This window comes from Zygotorulaspora mrakii, chromosome 4 (assembly GCF_013402915.1).
Source record: "Zygotorulaspora mrakii chromosome 4, complete sequence".
Lineage (NCBI taxonomy): Eukaryota > Fungi > Ascomycota > Saccharomycetes > Saccharomycetales > Saccharomycetaceae > Zygotorulaspora > Zygotorulaspora mrakii.
This window is the reverse complement of record NC_050722.1, coordinates 1,003,668-1,018,061: the sequence shown is the minus strand read 5'-3', so window position 1 is coordinate 1,018,061 and position 14,394 is coordinate 1,003,668. Positions and strand designations below refer to the sequence as shown.

At 38.9% G+C, this 14,394-nt stretch overlaps 8 protein-coding genes across 8 annotated transcripts; 4 read left to right on the top strand and 4 right to left on the bottom strand.

The window, feature by feature from the left end:
- Window positions 1-413: 413 nt before the first annotated feature.
- On the top strand, window positions 414-893 carry HG535_0D05260 (glutathione peroxidase; the record flags this gene model as incomplete). Its single annotated transcript, XM_037288649.1, has 1 exon — window positions 414-893. The coding sequence occupies one exon, from the start codon at window positions 414-416 to the stop codon at window positions 891-893; it is 480 nt and encodes a 159-aa protein (XP_037144544.1).
- A 354-nt stretch (window positions 894-1,247) lies between these two features.
- SSN2 (Ssn2p) lies at window positions 1,248-5,300 on the top strand (the record flags this gene model as incomplete). The annotated part of the gene is made up of 1 exon (XM_037288648.1): window positions 1,248-5,300. One exon carries the CDS (start codon window positions 1,248-1,250, stop codon window positions 5,298-5,300), a length of 4,053 nt encoding a protein of 1,350 aa, XP_037144543.1.
- Window positions 5,301-5,339: 39 nt separating this feature from the next.
- Window positions 5,340-6,908, bottom strand: NSE5 (Smc5-Smc6 complex subunit NSE5; the record flags this gene model as incomplete). Its single annotated transcript, XM_037288647.1, has 1 exon — window positions 5,340-6,908. The coding sequence occupies one exon, from the start codon at window positions 6,906-6,908 to the stop codon at window positions 5,340-5,342; it is 1,569 nt and encodes a 522-aa protein (XP_037144542.1).
- A 222-nt stretch (window positions 6,909-7,130) lies between these two features.
- Window positions 7,131-7,694, top strand: APT2 (adenine phosphoribosyltransferase APT2; the record flags this gene model as incomplete). Its single annotated transcript, XM_037288646.1, has 1 exon — window positions 7,131-7,694. The coding sequence occupies one exon, from the start codon at window positions 7,131-7,133 to the stop codon at window positions 7,692-7,694; it is 564 nt and encodes a 187-aa protein (XP_037144541.1).
- Window positions 7,695-8,067: 373 nt separating this feature from the next.
- Window positions 8,068-9,756, bottom strand: DOT1 (histone methyltransferase DOT1; the record flags this gene model as incomplete). Its single annotated transcript, XM_037288645.1, has 1 exon — window positions 8,068-9,756. The coding sequence occupies one exon, from the start codon at window positions 9,754-9,756 to the stop codon at window positions 8,068-8,070; it is 1,689 nt and encodes a 562-aa protein (XP_037144540.1).
- Window positions 9,757-9,972: 216 nt separating this feature from the next.
- On the bottom strand, window positions 9,973-11,010 carry UNG1 (uracil-DNA glycosylase; the record flags this gene model as incomplete). Its single annotated transcript, XM_037288644.1, has 1 exon — window positions 9,973-11,010. One exon carries the CDS (start codon window positions 11,008-11,010, stop codon window positions 9,973-9,975), a length of 1,038 nt encoding a protein of 345 aa, XP_037144539.1.
- Window positions 11,011-11,322: 312 nt separating this feature from the next.
- HG535_0D05200 (uncharacterized protein) lies at window positions 11,323-13,254 on the top strand (the record flags this gene model as incomplete). The annotated part of the gene is made up of 1 exon (XM_037288643.1): window positions 11,323-13,254. One exon carries the CDS (start codon window positions 11,323-11,325, stop codon window positions 13,252-13,254), a length of 1,932 nt encoding a protein of 643 aa, XP_037144538.1.
- Window positions 13,255-13,433: 179 nt separating this feature from the next.
- Window positions 13,434-14,210, bottom strand: LRS4 (Lrs4p; the record flags this gene model as incomplete). The annotated part of the gene is made up of 1 exon (XM_037288642.1): window positions 13,434-14,210. The coding sequence occupies one exon, from the start codon at window positions 14,208-14,210 to the stop codon at window positions 13,434-13,436; it is 777 nt and encodes a 258-aa protein (XP_037144537.1).
- Window positions 14,211-14,394: the final 184 nt, after the last annotated feature.

The window sequence follows — 14,394 nt, the reverse complement described above, 5'->3', positions numbered from 1 at the left end:
ACTGCCGCTGCGTCGTGTGCAACTGAGAGTGATCACTGCTCGTTCGTAGAATCCACAGAGTGCTTTGTCTTCATGGGTTACATAAACTTTGTCGTTTAGTAACCACTAAGATACATGAAAAGCCTCGTTCTATATGGTTTGCAAAACCTATGAAAAGTGAGGGAGGAAGTTCTGAGGAAAGATCCACGAATGTTGAGGCTTAGCTGCTTTATACGATTTAGCATTAGTAACAAACCAAAGTGGGAAGTTAAGGTTTAGTATACCAAAACTGAACGTCGATCGTTCTTCCTTGAAGAATCGCAGCAAACGAAGCAAGAAAAACAGATCCTGTTTTTCAATTGTTCATTAACTTTGTGTCGCTGCAACCCTCGCAATTCGTTACAGGTATTACACTCAAATGCAGATTCGATCTGATGTCTGATTTTTACAAGTTATGTCCATTTGTTAGAAAAAATGAGCCGTTTCCTTTCACCAATTTAAAAGGCAAAGTTGTCCTGATTGTGAACGTTGCATCGAAGTGTGGATTTACTCCTCAATATGAGGGACTGCAAGAATTGTATAAAAAATATAGAGAACAAGGTCTAGTTGTACTTGCATTTCCCTGTAATCAGTTTGGTGCTCAAGAACCGGGAACAGACGATCAGATTAGCGATTTCTGCAAGATAAACTTTGGAGTTACATTTCCGGTTTTGCAAAAAATTGATGTTAACGGCAGTGATGCTAGTCCAGTTTATGAATTTCTGAAATCACGAAAGCCTGGACTGTTGGGATTCAAAGGCGTTAAATGGAACTTTGAGAAATTCTTGGTTGACAGAAACGGTAAAGTTGTCTCCAGATTCACTTGTTTCACCGTACCATCGATGATAGAGCCTGCTATTTTGGAGCTCCTGTGAACCAAGTCCGAAGTACAGTTTTCTCCGCTTTTTGCTGGATACTTTTCCCTCGTTCATCGCGTATTATTTTGTAGCTGCTTTTTAAATGTACTTAAATTACAGTAACTTGACTATTATTATGAATATATCAATACTGTAACAATAAAGCTCAAGAGTTGAGCTGGAATTATTGATTATACTGGTACTCATTTTTTTCTTGACATTGGTTGATCATATTTGACGCCAACATTACGAAAGCCGGTGTTTTATTGTAAAGTAACATATTAACGGATTTACTAGCGTGATACATAAGAAAAGGGGCTGCTCTAGCATAACAATAGTGCTCTTAAATCCAACTATCTTTTTAGGCTAATTATGGTTACAGATTCCTCCATTTATAGGTTGGAAGACCTCCTATCGAGCTTTTATAGAGTGGAGAAAGTGGAAAAGATCAATTACCATCAATATGTACCGAAGAAACAAGATGATCAATGGTCCATCCAAATGGAATTACTTATACGGAAACAAAACCCTAGAAATTTGGTAGCTCTTCTATCTAGGGAACTCTGGTTATTCAGTATCAATGAGCGAGAGATACCTTCACTTCCGAAGGCAACTGGGAGCACTAATAACACTGCCACTCCAGACAAATCGGGCCATTTCACGGCAGATTATTCAAAACCCAATCTGCCACCACATTATGCACTTTTCCTGAAAGCCTTGAGAAGAATGATTTATATAAATATTACAGCGAGGTCCCATAACAGATTAGTCCCATACGGTAACGCTTGCATATCGCTTGGCTATTCCTGTTCAAATCAAATTCTTCAAATTGAACCACACTTGTTTGAGGATGGAAATTTGGCAGTCACCGTATGCTCGAAACCAATGGGGTTGGTTCGACTTAGTGTGGACAAAATTGAAGAATCATTTCTACGGCAGCATGCACTCTACCTAGCTCCTTCAGGTATAAGAATGTACATGTATTCTGATAAAAAAGAACAATGTTTGGTACCACCGCCAAAGAATTCTGAAATACTCCTAATGACATTGTACATTTCACACGGTATAAACCTATGTCATAAAAAGAACATTCAATGGGCCAAATTTATTCCGCATTTGGGTCATTTAAATGGTCATACACCAAACGTAGCAACATATATGGATCCCCCAACCGACATGAGGACGATAGTGTGGCCGGTCGACCTTTGTTTTGCCCAAAAAGCTACAAACTGTCCTGAAAATTCTAAAAATGATTTGTCCTGCAATCATTTGAGCGGTGCTTTTGATATAATAGACGATTTCATGCAGTTGAAGCAAACCTCAGCATATCGCACTCCGAACAGTTCAGGAGGTGCTGCCGTCAATACCGTTGGAACCAACCCCCTAAGTTCAGGAGGAGCATATACTGACCAGTTTCAACACTATTATAGAAACACAACAGGAAGTGCACCGAGTACGACTTACGCAGCAGTAAACGTGGGAGGAAAAGGAAGTCCTCAGGATCTGTCTCCAGCATATACCACCCTTGATAAACCGTTGAGTGGGTTATCTGATCATTTTGGAAACGGTGCCTTCTTGACAACGCCTAACATCAATGAACATGATTTCAATGAGAGAAGAAATCTCATAAATGATCTGGATATAAGTCCAGTCAAACCAGATATTGCAAACAACAAAGTGAGTACGAAAACTTTAAGCGTGCACTCACTTGAAGCAACCCCACAGACTAGCGAGAACTCTCAGGGTTTGGTTGGATCCACGAGAGAAAACGAACTGTTTGGTGAGGATGATGATGGTGATGATGAAGATTTATTTGGGGAGCAGGATGGTTCCTCTGGAAGTTTACCCAAGCCAAAGGATATGAGTTTGGACAAGAATCTATCTGATGAAATTACAGAAGACATGTTTGGAATGTCTGATGATGATGATAGTAACAAGTGCATCAGCCCTCGACGTGACTTGTATCATGTTGGTGATAACGACGAGTCCCAGCAGGGGTTCCCCGCAAAAGGTTCTCGCTTGAAAAGAAAATATTTGGATATACCTATGGAGGAGATGACTTTATCTAATAGCCCCTTATATATGGATCCTGGAGCTCCTCTTCCAATTGAAACTCCAAAGGATAGGCGCAAAAGCGTTTTTGCGCCATTGACTTTCAATCCAATTATTGAAAATAATGTTGATAATAAGTACAAAAATGGCGGAAAGTTTTCATTCAGCCCGTTATTAAATGAGGAATCTTTGAAATTTGATGTATCAACCGCAGACCTTTCCAGTTCTGAGGAAGAAAGTGATTCAAGCGATGATTTCGCTGATTTCGTGGCAAGACCTTCTGCAGAGCCCAATATGCAGGAATTTCAATACGGGAATTATCAGGCAATGCAAATCATTCCCGATTCAGTACCTCCTGAGGGGAGTAAAAGTGATTTAGTTTCCCCAAATCTATCAGTCGTAAACGAACCTACTAAAGACTCCTCTAACGCCATCTGGAGAATCCCTCCAACAGATTTATCTCAAAACGAACCACTAATTAGTTCTACCGGCGAAACTGTTTTACAAAATGCTGATTTAATGGAGCCCAGCGCGGCAGAACAAACATCTCACGAAAGAAAACAAATTATTAGCGACGGAACCAGTTCTTTCGATTTAGCGGAGAACGAAGCGACTAATTCTGGCGTAAATCCAAGTGGTGATTCTTTGATACCTGAAACTTCTAGTAGTTTACCTTTCCTGTTACGCCACATGCCTTTATCTTCAATTCCATGCACGTTTTCCTCTGTGAATCCTACTATTGTTGTCAGCGAAAAAGACCAGACGATTTTGGCTTTATTAGCAGAACAGATCGTATTCGACTACCAAATCTTGGACAGTATGGCGAAATACGAGATAACGAATTTAGGACTCAAGACTTGCAGCGATGGATTGGTTTCTCATGTAATGAAGCAAGTTTTCACAGAATTTACAAGACTGCATGGTGGTGACCTAATAAGTAAGTTTTACTCTATCAACCAGCCATCAGTCTATGTCAAAAAGCACCATGAAACTGTAACATTGAATGCGGATTCTCAGCCTTTCAACAAGTATTTGAACTCTAAACCTGCCAATGGAATCAAGAACATCAGATTCTTACTGCTTACAACTGCTTTTCACGAAGACTGTTTGTCCTTCGTTTCAACACTATGTCAAACTTACATAGGCTATGAATTTGGATTTTGCGAACTATTGAAACTAGCGAATGAAGATGCACAAGGCCTAGTATGTTTGAAAGATTTGGAAAAGGGAAAACTATTACTCCTTGCTGCTCAGATCGTTACCTACTGCTCGACAAATAAAAATGCAGGCAAAGATGTGCCAGTTATGATCATGCTACCAATAGATTCAAATACGCTGGAGGAGGTTGTCACAAAAGTAACCTTATTTAACATAATACGAAGCGAAGTGACAGCAAAGATACCGAGTGCTCAGATCTTTTTAAAACTAATGCCAATAGACTTTATCCGAAATCCTCTAACTTCAGTTGACTCCTATAGCGATTTATGCATGAGCATATACAATATTTTACCACCAAAGAGTATCAAGTTCGCCTCAGTTGCTCATAAGTTGCCAGAAAAAGTTGTGTTCAGAACCCAGCAACAAAATAATGGTTCTCCTGGAGTACACTACGATGCATTAATTCATTTAGCATATGCTCGCAGCGTTGACAAAGCGTGGGTGTTCGCTGCATTTTCAGATAGCCGAGGAAATGAAAACATGGTCAAAGCTTGGTATGTTGGAACCTCCAAAAACAAATTTGATGATGCCTGTAACGAGATATGGTCATTAGCTTTAAAAATGAGCTCTAAAAAATACGGCAAAACCTGCTTGATTCTAACGAGACTAAATGGTGTTCTGCCTGACGACGAGCTAATGAACTGGCGACGTTTATCAGGTAGAACTTTGCATCTAGCCGTAGTATGCGTCGACGACAATACCAAGGTATCTTTTTTCGACGAGGAGAAAATATACCCTACTTTTAAGCCCCTTTTAAATGATGATAGTTTATGCAAAGAGATGAGCGCTAAAGATCTGGACGACTTTGAGATCAGGGACATTGTGCAAGATGTTCATGCTGTAGTATTTTGTCACCCATTCCCCTTAACGAACTCTCAGCATAGATGCGCAATTAAAAGTGGTGCGCTTATTCAATTCGGGAACGAGTTAGGTGATTCCATATTGAGAAAATTTGAGGTCAACCTTTTAAACTGTCCCCATTCTGATAGTACAAGTCTGCTAGAGACAATTTTAGAAGAATTTAGAAATTTGGGAGCACTGAGTTCATGGTTTGGCGTTTCCAATGGTGAAACTGCTCATATACCTTGGCATGTTTTGGCTGTCAAAAAATTACTGGGAACGCTGGTTCACACAAAGGTGAAAGTATCTGAATGAGAGGAGGAACCCAGATTCTATACTTGTAAATGATCCAAATCAGATATCTAGTAATTGTGTAATTACAGAATGAAAATCTGAAACTTCTTCTCCCAGAAAATGCCTATTAATAATATCTCTTCTTTCACTGTCATTCTTGTTAATTGATGAAACAAATTCATCATAGTATTTGGAATCAATTAGGGTGCTTTTTCCATTCAAATACTGCATGCGATTTAATAATACAATTAGGCAAGTATCAGCCTTCATATTGTCAAGTATGAAGCTATTTTTGCTTTCTATATCCCATAGCATGAAAAACCCCTCTTGAAATAGGGAAATACATTGTGTCAAAAAGGAGTCTGCGTTGTTCAGTATATCAACGAGATTAACTTTTGGCAAGCTAATGCTCTTTTTTTGACTTCGGTCAATAAAACCTGAAAATATTCGGATTAACGTAGTCTGTGCAATATATGGCATCATATGCAGTGATTGACGATAATTAGCGAAAAAGAATGCCTCAAACTGCTTTATATCGTTGAATTCTGCCAAGTTCTTTGAAATTTCTTCAACTAAATCTTCTAGGTTAAAAGATGGGCTTGATAATTCAAAACCAGCTGGAATATCTAAATAGAGTCTAAAACAAATCTTAAGAAATCTTCGCTGCATCAAAAAGGATTTCTGCAACTTGTAGTCTCTCGTATACCTGACCCTAGATACAAAGGTTGGCGAAAACGACTCTTCACCTCGATGGACTGGATAGATTTGTAATTCTTCAGTTGCTTTCAAATTGGACTTGTAATCGCACATGATAAATATATACCCACAAAAACGCCTGGAAAATTGTCTAGATGAATCCATCGACGTCAGAAAACGAGCCAAAGGACTTCGAGCCAGTGCTTTAAAAATTTCAAGTCTTCCATCTCCTTTGTCAATTTCGTTTCTAATATAATAGTCGTGTCGTAACTCGATTAAGTCTAACATAATGTCTTGAATAGGCATCCATACCTCATGAATAGATGTATAAAGTGCGCGGTCATCTTGCAACGAGTTTGAAAAAGTCCACAGTATGGTATTTAAAAAATTTGCTCTTTTGCCAATTGTCGAGGTTATGAATTCGGTCCCTAAAACTCCAGACTTCTGCTCTAGGCAGCTGATATATGATGCGTAAGGATTCTTTAAACTTGTATTCACGAAAAGTTGATCTATAACGATGAAGAATTGACATCTTAGCAGCTCCAAATCGTATAACCTTTTTTCTGTATGATCGAAGTCCTTCAAAGTTTTGATATAAAATCGGAGCAATTTCAAAGCTCGTTTGCCCAACGATGATCTTGTAGCATTATATGGATCATTATTTCTTAATATCTGTTCTTTATGATGATCTGAAATTGTGGCTAAAGTCATCAGAATCACGATAATGTCGAATAATGGAACCACAAATGCACCACCTGTGCCCATTTGACATTCGAAAAAAAGAATCAAATGATCATAATGATCTAGGAGGCAAATAGAATGAGGTATTTCAAAAGAGGACTGATGGGTATGGTTCAAATCAACAAAGTAGTGCAGATCCTGATTGTGACCGTTTCTTCCCTTTGCATAGGTCAATGATGTCGAATATGACATATATTAACAGACACCAATGATCTAGTCAATGAATGAAATCCGGGGTTTATTTTAACTCTTTCTTTTGTTCTGCACTGCGATAGCCGTTCAAGGGCGAAGTGAAATAATCTGAAAATTTTGCAATTAGATTCTATTTGAAAGGGAGATTCTGTAGAAAAAGAATTGCGAAGTCCGTGCTTTCTGAGGAATTGTTCGTACTTTCGATACTAACAGTTAATCAAAATGTCCATTGAGGCGTATGCTCAAGAATTGAAGGCTGCTCTTCATCAATATCCCAATTTCCCCCAGAAAGGTATTCTGTTTGAGGATTTTCTACCAATATTTAGAAAACCTGATTTGTTTCAAAAGTTGATAGATGCTTTAGTCATCCATTTGAAGGAGACTTTCGCAGAAAATAACATTGATTTCATTGTTGGGTTAGAATCCAGAGGGTTTTTGTTCGGCCCATCTTTAGCCCTTGCACTGGGGGTTGGTTTCATCCCAATAAGAAAGCCAGGAAAACTGCCAGGTGAGTTGGTGACCGCAGCCTATACAAAGGAGTATGGTGATGATAGCATGGAAATGCAAAAAGAGGCCATTCCAGCAAATTCCAACGTTGTTATCGTTGATGATATCATTGCCACGGGTGGCTCTGCTTCTGCAGCGGGAAGTTTAGTTAAACAAGTTAAAGCCAATATTCTAGAGTACTGCTTTATTTTGGAACTGGACTTCTTGAAAGGTAAACAGAAATTAGATGCACCAGTCTTCACTTTGCTAAGTGGTCAGCAAGAGGCGTTGAAACATTGAACTAAATGACAATTCGTCTGTTACAGAGGGCACGTTCTCATGGTTGTACCGGCAAATCTCTATCTTTGTATTCAAGAGTAATTTTAATTATTTTAGATTCTATATGTCAGCAACTAATTGCAGGTTTAATAAACCCTTCAATTTTCTCTCCAAGAGATAGCCGTGACACCATCGATAACATATATATCCAATAAAAATGAAAGATTACGGTAATCTGTCAAAAAGATCGCCATTCATATAATGAGACGATGATTTATAGTATGTGTCAAAGATTAGATATCAATCTATCATCTTTACTAGATTTGGTGCATTTCGAACTATTGTACCGGGATTCTCTATAATTTATATTCAGTGATGTTGCGTCTGATCAAATTTAGCGCGTATATCGCTGTGGGCGCCTTGTATTTCTTTTCCCTTCACTAGGATCGAAAAGTGATTCATCAACGTCTGGCAAGACTGTTGATATGTAATATTCTCCACCGTTATGAGTCCAGGAGACACTACCTTGCTTCAAATCAAATCTCTCAACTTTTAGTCTATTTAAAATACTATCCAAATTGAAAAAATTGATAGCGTACCCCTGGCCTCGTAGGTTTTTTAATGATATAATCTTAGTGCCCGTTTTAAGACTTTTTATGACTTCTTCAACTTTTTTGTTCAGCTTAGCATCGAAGAGAAAATTATTGATTAATAGAACATCACATTGGGGAATTAACGCGTCGACCCGACTATTATCTACAAAACTCTGCCTCAAGGAAAATTCAACTGGATGCAATTTCAATCCAAATAGTTTACAACGTTCCGCCAGTTCTTTGTGCTGTTCCTCAGTAAGTTCACTTGCATTCGGCATTATTTCACATCCAAAGCTCAATTTACATCCATACTCGAGGGCTGCTTGGACTACACAATTTCCTACACCAGAACCCAGATCCATGAATACATGGTTTGGTTCCAACTCACATTTGGAGTAAACATCGGATAGGAAACTGGGTAATAATTCGCCATAAACGTAGCTACTGAATGCCTCATATTCTTTCAATTTTCTAAAACTTGGTAATATGCTTCTCGAGTACACAATGTGTAATAGATCATGAATGAAACATCTAGGAATGAAACGTGCTTGAGTGAGGTGCTCTAGTATTTCTTCTCTCGGTATTGTCTGTATAAATTCGTTATAATCTTGAACTTTCTCAATGAAAAGTTTACAATTAGAGGTGTTGAACGCTTCGTACAGGTGCGGCAAAATATTTTCCAGAATAAGATTAGAATAGGGCTTTGGCACATAAATTATGGCTGTATACTCTATGATTTTCCCTATCTCGCTCATTGAGTCAAATTTCATGGAGCTGCTGCCACTGTCAACGTGATATTCCTCCTCATAATCAAGGAACAAGACTGATTTGAGCATAATCGTATATGAATTAACGTTTCTCTGGCTGCTCTTTGCAGTTAAAATCGTAGATGGTGTTGGACTACCTTGAAATTTTGCATGAGTTTGTAGAAATGGTACATCAAATAGGTCATATCGCAGCTTCAGAGGAGGTCCTTCACATTCAACGAAGTAGAATTTTGTAGGCTTCAAACTGTTCTCAAATGCGTGTGATTGATTTGACGAGGGATCATCCTTTTCAACTTGTCCTCTATGATCCTCCGGCAAAGGGCGTGTTGTCTTAGGTATGACATTTCGTATAGTGATGCCAGCTCTCTTTTTCGTATGCAATTGCTTTTTCATAGTTGTCAGCTTAGCCCTTGATTTCTTCGCAACAGGTTCATCACCTGTTTTTGCATAACTTGGATCTTTTGATTCAGTGCTCTTTTTATGTCTATCCCTGAGGAAACCACGAGGCAAGGAGCTTTCATACCGAGGAGTATATATGCTGGCTTCCTCAAGCAGCTTCTCCAGGCCTTTAGAGCGACGCTTAGCTGTTTTTACCTGACCATTGGTGGTCTCTCCGGTAAATTGTAGTTTCAGAACACCATAGTCCTGTTCTTTGTCACTGCTGAAACTAGAAGCGGATTCATCCTTGGGTGATGAAAATAAAGATGGAAACTCATCCTCCATGCCTGGCTTACACTGTTTCAGATGGTGGTGCCACAACAATCATCTTCTGATGAAAAGTTGTACCTGTGAAAGGTTAATTGTTCATTGTAAATAATCAATCATTCATTATTTGGCGTCATACCGATGCCAAATCACGCCTTACGGGCTTATGCAAGGTAGAGAAGCTTCCAATGAAGAATACCAGCCGATGTTCTTTACTTAGTTATATATGCCTGCCTAAGAGACCTTAGTATTGGCTTCAAACACTTCTTTGAGATGTGACCCTGGTACAACACTCCAATCTATCATCTTTTCGTGTCTCTCGTGATACAGCCAATCGTTCGTCTGCTTGAAATGATTACTTCCAAAAAAGCCTCTACTGGCACTCAACGGTGATGGATGCACCGATTTGAAGACTTTGAGATTTTTGTTCTGTGCCAGTTCTTGCGGACTCAACAGGGATTCCACTAGCTTTATAGCGTTGTTTCCCCAAAGAAGAAAAACTAAACTATGGTTGTTCTTTTTCCTGTCACTAATCAGCAATTCCACAACCCTCTTGGTGAAAACTTCCCAGCCTTTCTTTGAATGTGAGTTGGCATTGTGTGCTCTTACCGTCAAAGCTGTATTCAGTAAGAGGACACCCTGCATGGACCATGGCGTCAGATCTCCGTAGTTATTGTCAATTGAAAAGTCAGAATAATTGCTCTTCAGTTCTTTGTATATATTCTTAAGGGATGGCGGGGCAGGTGTCGGTGATTTTACACTGAATGCCAATCCATGAGCTTGACTGAAATTATGATAAGGATCTTGTCCGATGATGACCACTTTCACTTTATCAAACGGCGTAAGCCTCGTCCAGGAATATACTGCTCGAGGAGGTGGGAATACCGTGTGGTTCTTCTTTTCTGTATTGACGAATTGCTTCAGTTTAACAAAATATGGTTTTCTGAATTCTTCTTTCATATGTGAGAACCAGCCAGGCTCTATGGTTTCAATTTCTAAAGCCAACAGCTGAGCCAACATGGAGCTCAGTGATTTTTGAAAGAGTTCCCTTACCGTCATATAATCCTCACATCCTTCCAGTGTTTCTGATTCAGACTCCTTCTTCTGAGTAGTCTGAATTTGCTCGATGCTCTTCACTGTAGACACTTCATCCGACGCGTCAGTGGTACTTGTATTGGCGCTTTCTTCATTCTCAAGTTTCTTAGATTTCTTGGATTTAGGACCAAAAAATTCAGCAATACTTGTTTGCCTTCTTTTGAGTTCTACAGTCATACTACGAAGGCAAGGTTATCTGCTTATATCTCATTTGCTTTGATCTTGTCTTTGAATAGTTTAAAATTTTAAAAGAGTATGATGGCGGCGCCTTTTATTCAAGTCCGAAATGGAAACGTAATATGTATAAAAGCTGGCCAACGATGCAGTAATATCCTTAATAAGGAAAGACAAAGAGTATTAGGGACAATTACTGGGAAGCCGAGAGAGCACCGAACTCAAAGTGTTTATTTAACTTTGAATAGGATTAAAAGAAGAGCTCTTCTGTTTTATAGAGTGTTTCAAGAAGTTCTATAGAATCCTTAACCTGCTATGATTTCTACACCGTCATCATCCCATGCTTCACTACGATCAGCTGGTTCTGACAGGAAATCAACAGGAGTAGATCTGAAAGAGGCTCCACATAAAACCAGTCGATCATGGTCTGTGTGGGGAGGTGATAAAGCTGAAGTAAACTTAAAAAGACCGAAGACGAGCGAGGAATCTGCATCACATAGCAAAAGCTCAGGTCTCGAAACATCTAGTGTTTGTAATATCGAGCCGAGCCACAAGTCAGCTATGACTCAGGCCTCCGTCAAATCATATGAAAAAAATGGGAAAGTAATATCGTCAGCTTCAGGCAACATGGTACCGCAAGAGGCAGATCAAATGGGACCGTCTGAACATCAAAACATTCGAAAAGAAGATCCGACAACCGAAGGAGAAGATAAATCCAATAAAAGAACATGGTTTTTCTGGAATAGAGTCTCAAACAATCAAAAAAACGGCACTACAAGTGAAGTTGAACAAATAGCTACTTCTTCCAAAAACGACAGCCAAATGACGAATACGTTTATCCCGTACTCTGAGACGGATGCAATACTTATCAAAGGTAAGTCAGCTACTGAAATAACAGAGCAAGAGAATATCCAGGTTAATGAGAATCCCCATCCTAACATTGTTGTGCCAAGTTTTGACGTGCTACCTCATCAGACAACCTGGACGAGTATATCGAGTTGCATTAATAAATGGGCGAATAGCTGGAGTATTATTTCGGAGAAGAGGTTGAAGCAGAAATGTTTATATCGAAGAGACCCACAAGAGAGTTTATTGAAACTATCAAATGACAATTCCCATCCCATCAAAGTACTAATTGTGGGCGTTCATGGATTCTTCCCTACAAAAATGATTAGACCATTTATCGGAGAGCCAACCGGAACATCAATTAAGTTCATTTCAGAGGCCGAGAAGGTACTAACAGAGTATTTCAATAAAAACGAAACAAAAGTTCAAATCAGTAAAATTGCATTAGAACGTGAAGGCGAGGTAATGGATCGTGTTGATTTCTTTTTTGAGGTTATGAAATCCTGGGCAAAGGAAATCAATCAGGCTGATTTCGTTTATTTTGTTGCTCATTCGCAAGGCTGTCCGGTGACGATCCTGTTATTAGCAAGATTAATAGATTGTGGAATTGTAAACTTGGATACAGCTATGTTTTCCAATGAAGAACTTGTTCCACAATGTAAGAACAAAAAGATTATTTCTATTTTAGCTATGGCAGGTATTAATAATGGCCCCTTTTACGGTGCAGATCAAACTCTATTTGTGAGAGCATATCAAACAATTGAAAAAGAATCTCTTCGAGAGCTATTCCAATTTCAAAAATTTGACTCAATATTGTCACGACAACTTATTAGAAGCATACGAATAATAATAAGGAGTGGCGTGAAAATCTCGTTTATAGGTTCCATTAATGATCAGCTGGTTCCCCTGTACTCCTCAATGTGTTTGTTTGCTCATCATCCAAATATATTTAGGGCTACATTCATAGATATCGAGTCCCGTACTCCAAAGTTTATTAAGCGACTTGTAAACATAGCTGGAACATTAATAAACTTGGGATACGATGATCATGGCATCATCAAAGAAATTAGTGGAGCGTTAGCTGGAACACTAACCGGAGGTGGTCATTCAACGGTGTACAACGAAGCTCAGGTGTATGAAATTGGGCTAAAATTTGCTCTAGAAACAACAGACTGCATTGCTGACACCCCTGTTGAATTCAAACCGTTCAAACTGGATCAACTTGGCGCAAATCCATTTCATCTACCCTGGTGCATGAGGGGCCTCCTCTACGAAACAGGCAGACGCTTCGATGATGATGAAACACATCAACTTTTCTCAGAATTTGAGGAATGGGAACCAGAAACAAAACAACTAAAGGACGTGAAATATAGATTAAACGGGTTGAAATCAAAGCTATGATTACATTAGATTTATACATATATAAAAATGCAGGTCGTTTTTCTATCCATATTTTTTTCCATTTATTTTCTCAGAGCATTTTCTTCTGCTGACATAAAAGTATTTTTTTGTAAAAGCATTGATATATATGGTGTGAATAGAATGTCGCAATTTCTTCCCTCTACCAACTTGTAAGATCATTACACCAGTGGGTGTTTGATCACGTCTTCATCATCAGATTCACTATCACCAGTTTTAATACGTTTTCTCGCTAACCTCTTCTTCTTGTTGCCCAGTTGTCTGCCACTTAAACTCTGTAGAGACGTTGAAGTTGATTTCGCCACTGAATCATCGTTCACAGATAGGCCGTCACTTGGTAGCACTATTTTTGCCAACTCTCCCCGGTTTTTAAGAGAATTGACAAATGCCACATCCTCGAGTCTGTCTGCACTTAAATTTTCCCGACTATCATCGCCATCAAATAGCGTCTGTTGCTTATTTGTAATGACATGTCGCAGACTTGTAGGTCTACCGTTGGAATTGGCATAATGATTTTGTGTTGAGACGCCATCCAACGTCCTGACATTTAGAGGGGATAAAAGATGGAAATTCGCTCGGTCTCTTTCTTGTAAATTGGAGTTTCTTTGCTCACTCAGCTCATCTTTACCATTTTTTTTCAGTTTTTCAATCGTTTTTTTGCAATTATTGAGCTTCGACTCCATCAATGCCCTCTGTGTCTTTTGTAGTTCCTTCAAAGTATCGTTTTCTTTTCGTAATACCTGAATTTCCACAGTCAATTGACCTATTTGGCGTTGTAAAAGCAGCATTTCTTGCAGCATTCGGGGAGAGGGTTCTCGCAATTCCTTGTCAGAAGTATCGGAGGTGACAGACTTCCTTATAACATTTTCATAATAAATACGTTCACTTTCGACAACTGATTTGTAGTAGTTAGCTAGCAATTGAACTAAAGTAGTCATAACACTCTTTAATCTCAAGGTATTGGCCTGCGGCCTATTGTCTTTTCTCTTATCTTCCGTTATTATTGTGAATTTTTTATAGTATCGATGATTTCAAGCACAACCTTAGAACTTGCATGAAGCATTTATACCATATCCCGCAAGAAACAAAAACATATATTAACTATAATTGGTGCTGAAGGCA